This window comes from Neovison vison, chromosome 4 (assembly GCF_020171115.1).
Source record: "Neovison vison isolate M4711 chromosome 4, ASM_NN_V1, whole genome shotgun sequence".
Classification (NCBI taxonomy): domain Eukaryota; kingdom Metazoa; phylum Chordata; class Mammalia; order Carnivora; family Mustelidae; genus Neogale; species Neogale vison.
Window position 1 is genome coordinate 144,297,625 of NC_058094.1, and position 14,082 is coordinate 144,311,706.

General features: G+C 43.6%; 1 protein-coding gene across 2 annotated transcripts in view; it reads right to left on the reverse strand.

Moving 5' to 3' along the window:
* Positions 1-12,334, reverse strand: part of LHFPL3 (LHFPL tetraspan subfamily member 3) — a 577,016-nt gene extending 564,682 nt beyond the window's left edge. For both annotated transcript variants that reach the window (XM_044245848.1, XM_044245849.1), the window contains exon 1: positions 11,893-12,334. In XM_044245848.1, the coding sequence (XP_044101783.1) occupies positions 11,893-12,334 (442 nt within the window). The remainder of the gene's footprint in view (positions 1-11,892) is intronic.
* Between the last annotated feature and the right edge of the window lie 1,748 nt (positions 12,335-14,082).

The window sequence follows — 14,082 nt, forward strand, 5'->3', positions numbered from 1 at the left end:
AGGAGTTGACTTTTTTGGGCAGATAAAGAAGCTCTCCCTTCTCCTGCATGTATTCTGAATGGATCCCTTTTCTTGTTCTTTTTTCCCCTTCATATTTTATCCTTCACTCTCTACCCTCTAAATTGTTACCCTGCAAGGAGTATCGTGGGGAAATGACTCTGTACCTGACCTTGTAATAGGGAAAGTTCTGAGACACACAAGACGACAGGGCTGGAGCTCCCTCTAGAGCCCATCCTGCACTCAATGGAGGGGGCTCAGTAAAGCGAAGGGCAACGTAGATCCCTGCCCATCTCCCCCTGTGAGTTCATCTTGCTGGGAGAGCCCCTTCCTGCAGACTGAGAGAAAGGTCAGGAAGAGAGGAGCTATTCATTACGACCTCCAAGACACAGTTGTGACACTGCCCGGCAGCGTTCGCCAAACATCTCTTCACCAGCATGTCTAAAAGCAGAGTCTGATGGAGCTTTCCTACTTAATACGTTCTCCCGTCAACATCAACTCTGGATATTTACTACAAATGGGATCTTGATACTATGCGGAGCAGAGAATGTTAATTTGTTCACTATTGAATTCAGTGTTCAGGTCTAACAAACTGATACTCTCTTCTTACAATAGTGGATGACTTTAAACTTGAAATGAAAATATTAGTAGGAAGCAATGTTGAGGTAGTTTTTCTTACCTTCTTTAGGAAAGCTAAAGAAATTCACGGAATTAATATGCTAATGAAAAGGGGACCAACAATCTCCATTTGAACATTAATCTGAGAATCTTAAATCACTACTTTCTTTGCTTAGGAAGAAAAAATAAAGACTCACAGGTACAATATGGAAAAAACTAATTTTCAATATATTACAGCTACACTTAAAACCACACAGAAAAAAATGCTACTTCTAAATTGTTCCCGTTACGTGACATTACTAATGATCAAGAATATTCAAGGTTGCTTTTGATAACCATCAAGAGGAAATAATTTAAGTAATATCCGATAAAAATTTCCCTGTCATTTGGATGGAACTTAATAAGAATGCCTAAATACTTGAAAGGGTCTTGACATAATCAAAAGACCTTCCAGTCCACAGAGCCTTCAAAACATGGCTTCCCTTTTTAAGTTTGTTTAGCCAAAGTTATTAAGCAGTTCAAAATTATCTCCAAAATACATTTTTGTTCCTTTGAGTCATTACCCAGACAAATAAAACAGAAGGGCTAGACCCCGTGGACACCAGCTTAAACTCTGAGCTGAAGATGGCCCTTCTAGAATACTGTGCAGTTTCTAAAAGGCTCTCACAGTCATTATTTTACTGGATCCCCCAAATGAGTGAGGTCTGGCCTCCTTCTTTAAGTTGGGTATTTTGAGTTCAGTTTTTCTGTCTACTAAATTTTCTGAATCCTACCCACTCCTCCAGCCTTGCTCTCTTTGGTGGTGGTACAGTAACAGTAGTAAGAGTAGACATCGCTAATAATTATTGAGGGCTTACTGGGTGCCAGATCCAATTATAAGTGTTTCACATGCATTAATTCAACAATCCTGAGAATCCTAATAGATAGGTTTTTTTTTTAAGATTTTATTTATTTATTTGACACAGACAGAGATCACAAGTAGGCAGAGAGGCAGGCAGGCAGAGAGAGGAGAAAGCAGGCTCCCTGCTGAGCAGAGAGCCCCATGTGGGGCTCAATCCCAGGACCGTGGGATCATGACCTGAGCAGAAGGCAGAGGCTTTAATCCACTGAGCCACCCAGGCACCCCTAGATAGGTATTTTTATTTAAAGTCTCATGATATTGAGGAAATCTAACTCTGGATACCTGTCTGTCTAGATTGTTCTTTATGTGCTTTCTCCTTTAATTGCACCCTAGCTTTGATGGGTTTTCTAACATCTACTTTGTAGGTAAATGCACAGCAACTACTAGTTGGCAGATGATATATTTTTAATGTCCATAGCTTGCAATCTCTTTTTATGTATCTGTAACACAATTATATACATCTTTAAAAAATGAAAGTGGTGAAGAAAATGGAAAGCCGAGAGTAGATAGATGACTTGTTCGAAGTCATCCAGCCAGTAAGTGGCCAAGCCAAGATGCGCATCTTCTGACCCCACACCCAGTTCCCCTTCCCCACCCTGATGCCTCCAGAAGCTGTCCCAGTCTATTACTGACCTTCCTGGAACTGCGTCTGATGTGGTGATCCTGTCCAGAGGCATCACCAACTTTATCACTGCCACTGGGAAGCAAAGCTATTAGGAACATTTCCACATTTGATGCAGGACAGGAATGAGTGGCAGAGCCCTTGGCCTATAGGAATTCAGTCTAAGAATAATAGCACTGAGATCAGAGGTGTAAGCAAGACGATGCTGCGGGCAAAGAACCACCCATGCTCTGGCTCAGGGAAATGAAAAGACAGAGATAGGGAATACCTCGCCACTCCTAAGCAGGCTTGAAGAGAAAAGCCTGGTAAACCTTTGGCAATTATTGTCCTTGTAAACACCCGTCCCCTCCCTTATTCAGCATGGGGAAAATGCATATTGAAAATACACACTAAGCAAAGGCACATCAAGTTGGGAGACAAAAGAAAGTAGAACTAGAACTGCACTCTGGACTCTGAACTAGAACTGCCCCGGGAAATCAGATGTGTTAGTCTCAAGTCTACGGAGGTGTAATTTTGGCAAGACTCTTAATTTCTCTCACATTTAGAGGCAATATTCTGCAGGGAAGGGGTAAAGTCTGATTTGGGCTCAAACCACTCACTGGCATGAGACCTTGAACAATTTTTTAAGCCTCAATTTCTTCATCTGCAAAATGGGTATAACAATACAACCTTGTAGAATTACTGGGAAGGCTAAATATACTAAACTAAATGTTTTTTGCAAACGGTAGTTGCTCAATAGTATTTTCCATTACTATTCCTTTACCTAGAAAATGAAGAGATGGCTAAATAATTATTAACATCCTTCCAACTCCTAAATGCTTTTCAGTCTATATCCATTTGGCACTGGGTTAAGTACACTTGTTTTAATGTTTGCTTAGAGGTGGACCATGTCATTTTTCATAGCATGAATGTCCAGTCAAAACAAAGCTGGAAAAATAATTCCCTTTTTCAATGCACCTGCAATCTAATTGGGAGACATCAGCATCCGAGGTCATTAATGAAAGAAAGAAAAGCAAAGGAAAATGTCTCAAATATGCTTAGGTTAAGTATATTTTATATAATCTACCCTCTGATACAAAATTACCTATGAATTGGGGCAAAACTTCCACAATTATCCAAAGAAGAGATACTTATATTTCTAAATTCACACAATCATCTTTTCTCTAGAAGTGTCTTTCAAGCATTTTGACTGCAGCCCACAGGTGAGCAATACATTATATATTGTAATCTAGTCCACATACACGTATGTAAATATTTTAATCAATAAATGTCTCACAAAACCCTTAGTGTCTACATTACATTCGTATTTTCCATTGTTTTCATCCAAGCTTTAATGTTGATCATGATCTACTCAGTTGATGTACTGACCCATCAAAGGGTCACCAACCAGAGTTTGTAAAACATTGCAGTACAGCATTCTGTTCTCCAAGAAGGTTTTTAAGAAATGCCAACTATTCAGTGCTACTTCTGGTCCAGTTAGCTGGTTAAAATGTAGTGTAAGGGCCTATTCAGCCAGAGCAGCCCCATCCCGGTTGAACCGCCATTTTGCTGTAAAGCTTAAATTGACCTTGTCCCCCCACCCCCACCCCTGCCCTGCTCCCGCCCCAGGGGAGCTTATTTAAAAGCAAGTCCGGGAAACCAGTCCCAGGTAACAGAGTCCAAGTATAAGGGTGGGTCAGGCCAGGTGGAGGTATTCAATCAGTGGGGGCACATACTGTCTCCTAGCTACCAAGGAGTAGGGACCCCCCCCCACTTTGGGAGCCTTTTGGCGCCAATCCTAACCAAGGTGTGATAGGCTAAATCAATGTCTACTAGGGTAAATTGTAATTCAATTGGTCGCCTAGCATCACTGTGGAGTTTCCTGTGTGTGTGTTACAATCTCATTGGCCACCTGTGTGTGGCCAGGCCTAACCACATGGCCTTTGCTCTATAAAAGTTAGTCTGGAAAGCAGGGAGTCGTCGTCCTCTCCTTAGGGGCAACCCCAACTGATCTGTTTGACGGTCAGTCTGATTCCTGATGCTTGGCGCGAAATAAAGCTTTGCTTGACCTTCGCTTTGTATCAGTCTTGCTCCTTTAGTCACGGACCCATTATTGGGGTACCCAACTTTTGGGAGACCCAACAGTAGATATTCCATTAACTAATATTTGACATTATACAGATCCGCAATTTGCTGGTTTTTAATTATCCAAATCTTAAATTTAACTGGTCTAGCTTGCAATGATTATCCATGCTCTTAAAATGCTCTGTAAATATATTTATCCTAAATACTTCCCATAAGTTCCCTTTCCCCATTAAAGGCATGATAGAAATCAATTTAGCTTCACAACCTGCAACCAGACTTTCAAAGAGAAACTATAGGAATTCTATTAACCAGGTTTCACAATGACCTTTTCTTTCTTTGGTCAGCTTATTTTAATCCTCCATATTTTCATCTGCCATACAGGAAGTTTGATCATCTCTATCTTTTTGAATAGCTTGGTATTAGAATTTATTGTAACTCCTGAGAGGTGGGGCAGGGTGGGGGCAGCACAGCCTTAATCTTTCCTTCTTGGGAATTGGGATTTGCACACAGTTTGGCACTGTAATGCATATTCCAGCTCACTGCTTGTCCTGTGCCAGCATATTTTTTAAGCCATTGATGATATCAACCTCAACAGGCTTTTAATGTTATCAAATGCCACAGGCTTTGCAACCTTGAATTTCTTCTCTTTTCTATTCATACTTCCGTTATTGGTGTCACTCTTTGCCCTGTCATTCTCCACAGCTGGATCTATTTGCCTGTTTCTCAAATACTGAGCCTTCTTTCAATGAAAATACACATTTCCCATTTTGATTTTTGCAACCTCACTCCTGATCTTCATTAAAGCAAAAAAGGGAGATGCAGAGCACTCTGCCCATCCCCCATCATCGCCCTCCCCAAGACAATTTCCACAAGGTGTCTCCAGACACTTAAGCAAATGGGCCTGTGATGCCTTCTATACAGATGCTATGTGAGCCATTGTTTTCTAAGTGGACAAATGAGAACTCTCTTGATTCTTCAAGTTCTTCCTGTTTCTGAGCTGAGACCTCTTTTCTGATCGACAACCATTTATCACTAATTTCTTCACTACCTTTCACTACTCTGCCATTAGCCCTTTCATTGATAAGTCATAAACTCAAAATTTCAGGCAATTAGTCTACTTTCACTCTGCCTATCACTTAAGATCCTTTCTCCTATCCAGCCCACAGAGACAGTCCCTACAGCGCCACACATCTGGTTTCACTTGAGTGGGAAAGATGGTAGAATTCAGGTAAGTGAGACCCAGCGTGGTGATCCCAGGCCTGCACCCTACTTTGAAAAGGTTTACTCCTTTCATTCTGTCCAGTAGCAGTTAGACAGGGTTCATGTCCGCGGTGGTCCAAAAATTATCTTTCTCTTGCAAACTACTCGTTTTTCTGTTTCATTTTAGTAGAAGAGATGAGAAATGTGTTCAAGATTACAGTTAGGACCGTTTAAACCAGGAACAACGCTCTGACCTGCACAGTAGGAACATCATAGCATCACAAGCACAGCTGCATAATATTAATTATGCAAACATTAATGCTAGCAGAGGTTGTTTTGTTTATTTCTTTTTTGAAATGCCCCCAATGAGTTTTCCTAACAGTCTTACGTTTGAGCCATCAAATAACTTACCTCCCATTTGCTATACGAACCAGCCTCTTACGTTCTGTCATTATTAATACCTTTTTGTTATTATTAAGAATAAAGGTCAACTCCTCGGTCTTTCCTCTATCAAATAAAAATTCCAGTTGACTCATTATAGGCAAAATCACATTAGTTAAGGCTGGTGCTGACCCTCAAAGTTCAGATATATTATGGAAATTACACTTTAAATCTCTCCCAGTGATCATGTTATGAGGCCCCCAACTTAGAAATCTCTCAGGGTGTTTGCTCTTTGCTTCACGCCAGTGTGATCTGAAGTTCTCTCTACTCCTTTCCCCACAGCCCCACACCATACACAGAAGGGCACCAAGCCACCCACCCCACCCACAGCTGTCTCCTTGGCTCTCCTCTTTTCTTCATGAAAACTTTGCTCACTTGGAAAGATTTCTGAAGTATCTACATAAAATGCAATACACTGGCCTGGCCATCTGGATTCTCTGATCCCATCTTACTGAACATAAGTGTTAATCACCAAATAATTATTTTCATGCTAAGCACCTGATACCACATTATGGTTAAACATTTATGTATGTATGTATGTATTATGTAACAGAATATGTGAACACCTTGTTAACATTTCTCAAAAGCTGTTAAACGTGCAGCCTCGCTCCAAAGGAAGAGAACACCTAACAATATACCACATGGGTTATACAGGGTCTGTTATTTTTCACAGATGTTCACTTAAAATCTCACAGTTCTAAAAATCATTTGTTTTGACATTCACATTAATATATTTTTCAACATCTCTTCAATTGTCAGATCCCTGTCACACTGCATACAACCAAAAGAGAAAAAAAAGAAAAATTTTCTAAATTCTCATTTTGAATCACTTTCTTGTAAGTTTGACCTGATAAATAGAAAATTCTTAGAACTAGAACATGTCGTTAGAAAATGAAAACTGCCCTCACCCCGTGTATTCTCGTCCTGCTGCATGTGGGCAAGGGTTTGGAATGCACTGGTATTGGAAAAAGTCCCCTTTAAAGTCATTCTGCAACTCTGAATGTAGGAAGGGGTAGCAGCCCTTTGAGGCAAAACCTCACTTTCTCATATGCCCAGCACAAACCAGACAGTAAAAATTGGTGGTGGTCCCAAGGGCTAGTCCATCCCAACCTGGTCCCCCTTTGGAGACCTGCATCACAACTCTGAACACACAAGCTCACCCATCTGAGCAGGACTGGGGCAGGATCCCTGGCATGTCCAAGAAAACATCTGCAGTGATGCCCAGAAAGAGAAAAGGAAAGCCTAGAAGACACATCCTCTTCTGTCTGGATTGCTCCTGAACATATGTAAGAAAATTCAGGCTGGAATGGGGTCCCTGCTCTTATGAAAACCTGGTTTTACATAAAACCTCCACTTTGAATGACATTTTTCATGAGAAATCAAACAGTAAGGAAAAATTTGCTGAATCCTGAAATACAATTGATTATGTCCTATGGTTGTACTAAAGATCATTATCCCTGCTTTAGAGAAGAGCTCCATTGGGGAAGAAGTGCATCACAAATTCAGCTGTCATGTCACGATCACCGCTGTCAAAGGATGCTGGAAGAGATCCTTTAGTGTGATTACTGATGCCACAAACCAATGTGGAAGATGAGCGTCACAGCTTCAAATATATGACATTCACTTCTCAACATGGTGTGTGGGAAACTTTAAATATCTCCTTTCACTTTTTACCCCATTAATCATTCATCCTTTCTTCTATTCAGTAACAACAATTTATTGAATATCTACTATTCGGTATATGACATACCTAAGACAGAACAGTAATAGCACACGAACAACCTAACTCTCGCTTACTCTGCACCAGGCACTGATCTCAGCAGACACATTAGCTCTTTAATCCTTGAACCAGTCCCCTGAGGTAAGGACATGTCCACTTGGCAGACAAGCAACTGAAGTCCAGAGAAATTATTACCCTGGGTCTTACACTTAGTATCAGAGCCAGGGTAGAAACCCACATCTTTTTACTCCAGTGTCCATGATCTTGATCTTTATACAATATGAAGAAAAACAGACATGGTTTTATAGAACTCTCCATGTACTGGAGATGACAGACATTAAACAAACACACAAACATATTTATCATCTCAAATGTTGGTAAGGACATTAAGAGCAAGGTGCCATGAGATAGTATCAATATAACATTGCAAAGGTTCTCCTTGCAGGCTTAGAAATACAGCGGCTACCTCCTGATGATTCTCATCTCATCCAAGCAACAAAGTTATACAATTTAGGAAAGCAAGGTGGTTAAAAAGAGTAGGGGGAAATCTAAGGGTGCAGACCTGGGGAAAGTGACTAAGCAATTCAGCCCTTAACCCTTGTCATCTTGGTGGCCCTTCTTGTTGGTATACTCCAAATGACAAGAGGGGAGGGATATGGCAAATGCAATCTCTTCTCCTAACATTATCCTTCCTGAATAAAGAAAGCCAACATGGGTCTGGTACCCCTTCTTCACAGAAGACAGTACTTATCTCCTCATCTTCTGCTCTTAACCAGGAAATCCATCGTGGATGTCTAAAAAACCTTACATTGTATCTTAATGCTTTATCTTATTTTGTTTTTTAAAGATTTTTTTATTTTTCAATAATCTCTACACCCAGTGTGGGACTCGAATTTACAACCCCAAGATCAAGAGTTACCTTCTTTACTTAATCCTTTAGCTTCTTTAAAAAAAAAATTTTTTTTCTTTGGTCTACAATGTTAACACTTGGGCTTCTGGAAATAATTACAGACATGGCTTATAGCAATAAAACAAACAAAACAACACTTTTATAAGACCTGGCTATTAATAGACTTGAAAACAGACCAAAACACTGATTTAAAGAACAAGAACATGGAAACAGAGAACCAAGTTCCCAGAGAAACAAAATTCCCTTTCCATCCTGATTATTAAAAAAAAAAAATCTGGACTTTATTACCCTACTTGACCAATTACAGATCTACCTTTTTCCTCTTAGTGTTAGAGAAATTATACAGAAAAAAGAAACGTCTCTCTTCTTCTCAAATCTCTCTGTAGATTAGGAAAATTATGCATCTCTGATTGCTATTGCTTATTTTAGGTATTATTTTTATGTCTTCAGTCTTTATATTAGGCATGGTCCATAAGTATAGGATTATATCCAGAAGTAATATGACATATTAGCTCCTAATTCAGCAGCTTCACTCTACTGAGGTTAATAATGATTTACAGGGAAGAGTGAGAGGGACAGGGCAAGGTGTTCATAATAGCACCATTAATTATATGTGATTCACGTATCTAGATAGAAGAGCAACATCATTTTCAGATGCAATAAATTAAGTACTTTTTCTAGTTCATTGTTCAGAATCATGAAAAGGATAACTCTTGGTGCTGAATCTCCTGCTTCATCGTCTTCTTAACATTTCATATGGGATTTTATGTTCTACTTGGCTCTGGCTTACAATGTTACTATGTGAAAAAGCTTACATACCTAAATACACAAGTTAATTGTTTGACTTCCAGTGAGGGTTAAACAGTCTCTAATAAGCAAATAGTCTCATCTTTCACAGCTTGCAAATTGCACTTGAGATTAACCTAGGTACAGTTAAATTATAAGTACCAGAAGGCTTAACACTGAAGAGGAATAGTTTAAAGGTTAGAACCTAAACTTTGGAAATAGCTTCCATTATGCTAAATTTCTTATTAGTGCCGTGAGACTTTAAAAAAGAAAATCATGTTAATTGTGACATTCTTCAAAACTATCTTCTATAACCCATTCCTTAAAAATCTTTGATCAAATTGACTTTGATTCTTAACTGCCTGTCATCATAATCATTCTTCCTTAATTAATAAATTGCATTAATAAAATTATGTCCTTCTGTGGTTTATCCAGGAATAAAATACCAAATAAATTGCAAATAAAGGTTTTAGAAAGTTTGCCTAGAATTTAAAGACCTGCACTCCTCCAAAAATGAAGTCTAAAAATGTCCAAATATCTTCCTTATACACAGGCCATCATCACATTTTAGGTTGACATATGGGAAACAGGACAGTATATTTATGTCAAACTTTTGGAAACACAACATCATATTTCACTACCCCAGAATGATTCCTGTGTGCTCTATTCCAGAAAAAAGGAAAGAAAGAAAGAACAAAAAAAAAAAAAAAAAACACTGTAATAGTTGTAGGTGTATTAACTTCTAAGCTGGGAATTCTTCCAAAGATAGTTTTCTTTCCTTTTTAAAATAAAACAAAAACAAAAAAACTTGGGTTTAGAGTACAGAAACTCATAAAAATAAAATATTTAAAATATGTTGTTGAGAAATCACCTGCAAATTACTTTCAGACCTTCAGAAAAACAATCTAACTTGAGTCCTCCGTCTAAATAGGTCATTTAACTTAGAAAAATTAAAATTAGCTGTGCAGGGTCAATTCTTTTTCTAAAACATCTGCATCCTCAATGTCCTATTGTCTTCAAAGTCAAACCAGAGCCAAATGTCAAGAACAACCGTAATATGTGAATTTATTCCAAATCTCAAAGTTAGTCTGCTTCTGAAATGGTCATAAAAGTCACCATTATATATAAAACAGAGGGTGTCTGTGGGGTGCTTGGAGCGATTCAGGAGGATAGCAATATGGGGGAGGGGGAAGGGCGTGTTTCTCTGCTGGTGCTTGCTTCTTGCCTTTCACCCACACGTGTTCCCAGAACATGGCAAATCAAAATCAGCTGAGACACACTTCATACAAAGCAAATACTTCCCTAATAGAAGCTTAGTCTCCCACAAGATTCTCATATCAACCAGCAATATAAGATCATGAACCTTAATGCTTTTGTCCAGCACCTTTAAGTACAACACTCTGGTAAACTCAGGGATCAAATCCCTAGTCCCCAGAAAACATCCCCAGGCAGAAAGATAAGTACCAAATCTTTAAGGTAACAGCTTTTAAAACTAAAAACAAATACAAATTAAAACAAAATAGAACAAAACACAAATTAGACAGTCTGACTGCCTGAGATATCCTATACTCTTTCACAACCAGATCACCCATAAAATCAAAAAGACCCAACAACGTGGGACCAGGAGGGTGTCAAGTGTCCTAGGAGGGAGGCTGCCTTTAGAAGGCAGGGCATCCAAGGTGGCTAGCAGAGTGGGAATCCGCATCACCGGAAGCAGAGAAAGGAGTCAGTTTTGTTTCAGGATTCTCCAAAGCCACCGGGAAATGCATCCCCATCCTTTCTGGGTTAGAAGTAACTTTGATGCTCAGAAAAAGTACTTTCATATCCTCCAGCTAGCAACAATCTATCCTCCACTGGCAAAAAGTGATCAGAAATGCTACTGAAAGGGGTTTTCCTCTCGACCCATCCTCTGTAAAGCCACTTTCCCAAAACGAGATCTTGAGAAATCTTGATTCCCTCAAGATCTCTGTTGAAGGATTTGGTGTAAGGACCTTTTTTGACAGGGAAGCAAACGGAGGACTGACTAGACAGTTGGGGAATCGCTAAGGAACATTCTAAGCTCCATTTTGCTTAAAAGGGTGAAACCCAAAACAGAATTAGCATTTACTCATTTCCAGATGGATGATGCATTTTCTGTAACTGCCCGGGACAGAGTGAAACAGTTTCACTCCAGCACCACCCCCTCCTGAAGCAAAGACTTCAGTCCCAGAGAGGGACCGAGCAGCCTGACTCTCTTTCCACACTACAACCTTCTCCAAATCCGCTTTCCGCCAGGCTGTGTCAGCCCCTCCTTAGTCCCTCGGCTCGCGCCCTAAGCGGCCGGCCTCTTCTCCCCATTCTCAGTTCCTGGCGGACTCGGCCCCGCAGCAGCCCTTCTTCCCGCGCGTCCCCCCGGGTGGCGTCCCCGGCGCTTGGGAGGTTCTGGAAAGCCCGGGACAAGGCGCCAGAGCCGGGCTGGGGAACCCCGGGGGTTCCGGCCTCCCAGCGCTCCCGCCCCCATCCCCAACGCCAGAGCGGATTAAGTTGCTCGGCACCCAGCGGCGCGCACGGCCCCCGTCCCTCCCACTCCCGCCCCTCCGGGCTCGGGCGCCCCGCCGTCCCCCTCGCCTCCACCGAGGTGAGCGCGCACTCACCGGAGGTGAGCTGCATCCAGGCACAGATCTTGTACACCGTCGCCGTGTTGCAGAAGAAGAAGAGGGTGAAGCAGACGATGCAGGCGATGATGAGCATCATGGAGAGGCCGATGAAGAAAGAGGCGGCTTTGAAGGCGCCCGAGGGCAGCGTGGAGAAGTCCGTGAAGCTGCCCCTGCAGGTCAGCTCCCGGGAGAAGCCGTTGCCGATGCAGTAGTGGAAGAGCCCGAAATAGCCGGCTTGCGGGGTGTCCACGCCGTCGCCAATCCAGTAGGGCTGGATGAAGCACACCACGTTGACGATGGCAAAGCAGATGGTGAAGATGGCCCACAGCACGCCGATGGCCCGCGAGTTCCGCACATAGTTGGTGTGGTACAGCTTGGCAGCCTCCTGAGCCGGGAGCATCGCGGCGGCGGCGGCGGCAGCGACGGCGGCTCCGGGCATTCTCCCCCTCCTCCTCCTCCTCCTCGTCCTCCGCCTCCCCCCGCCTCTCCGCGCTCAGGAGACACACTCACGGAGCCGCGCGCGCTGCAACTCCCCTGCCTCTGCCTCAGCCCAGCAGCGCCAGTTTCAGAGTCTGCATCCTCGCTCCCGGAAGGAGGGCGGGGGAGCGCTGAGCACCCCTCCGGCTCGCCTGGCACAGCCTCCCGGCCCCCCTCCCTCCCTCTTCCTCCCTCCTGGCCCGGGTTCCAGCCCTCCTCACCGCCCTCCACCCCTCTTCCCACCGCCGCCGCAGCTGCTGCAGCTGAAGGCGGCAAATCCCGCGCGGGGCAGCGTGGCGCGCGAGCTCCGGCGCCCACCGCTCGGCTTCCCGCCTTCCGCCCCATCCCCCAGCCGGGTGCCCCGGGGCGCGGAGGACCGCGGCGACCCGGGGACGCCCCTCGAGTGGCGGGCGTGGGCCGGAGACGCGGGCCTGGAGTTGGGGAGGGGGAAAAAGCCTAAGGAGGACGCACGAGCCCCCACAGGGATCCTAGAGGCGAGCCCCGGCTCCCGTTGGTGTTAGGGAGCGGGCGTGGGAGGCTCATTCTGGGAGCGTTTCAGCACCGCACAGCAACGTGCTTCGACCTCGGCGTCTTGGCGGAGGCGAGAGGGGCTGCGCGCGGCAGGTGCGGGCGAGAGAGGAAAGGAAGAGGAGACATGCTGCCCCCAAGAGCCTCGCTGTTACAACCACAGAACTGCCCCCTGGCTAACTCCTCGGTTGCCAGGTGTTCCACGAGGTGGAGACAGAAGTTGGATAGGAGCGTGACAGACGACCATGTAAAAGGCACACCTCAAGGCTGGCCTCGTATCTGCTCAGCTGAGCTTATTTCCTCTTCGCGTCTGCCCCTCCGCGCAGCCGAACAAACCGTAGCCAGTGATGCCCTCGACTCTCCTTTAAGTCAGGTCCTTTCCCCCCACAGATCTGTCAGGGATGGAGCGTGCTGGGCGCGGAAGTGACTGTGTCACAGAAATGTGTAGTTTATCTGAAAACACTGGGTACTTTGGCTCCTGCTGTATTTTCTCACGCAACTGTTCTGTGTCTAGGCACTGTGCTGGGTGCTAAGGCTACCATGAGGAGGACAGATCGTTTTCCTTGTCCAGGTATCCTCCTCTCCCCCACAACACAAAGCTCCAGCTAACCGGAGAGCTGTTTCCAGAGTCATTTCCCCCAAACGAGCCACAGTGTAATTCCTTACACTTTCATGTAGCCTTGCTGTTTTACACCTGCGCTTTGTACTATTTCCTAAGCTTAATGTTTTCCCTTTATAGTCATTGCTCCAAGTGTTGCTCTTTTAACGGTTCCTGCCTTTCAATCTCCATTTCTTTATTTCCACTGGCTACTTTCTTGGTTTCTGACTCTGATACTAAAACAAAACATGTAACCCGCCCCCCCGCCTAAAGCAAGGAAATGAGAATGCCCAACAGCAGCCCCATCAGTGGTAATAAACCATTTTGGATCAGATGACCACGGAATTCTCTGAGCAGAAGGGAGAGAATTCTGTTAGGATTTGACCCCTAGGAGCGCCTGGGTGGCTCAGTGGATTAAGCGGCTGCCTTCGGCTCAGGTCATGATCCCAGAGTCCTGGGATGGAGACCCTCAGCGACCCCCTTGCTCAGCAGAGAGACTGCTTCTCTCTCTCCCTCTGTCTGCCGCTCTGCCTACTTGTGCTCTGTCAAATAATAAGTAAAATCTTAATTAAAGAAAAAGAATT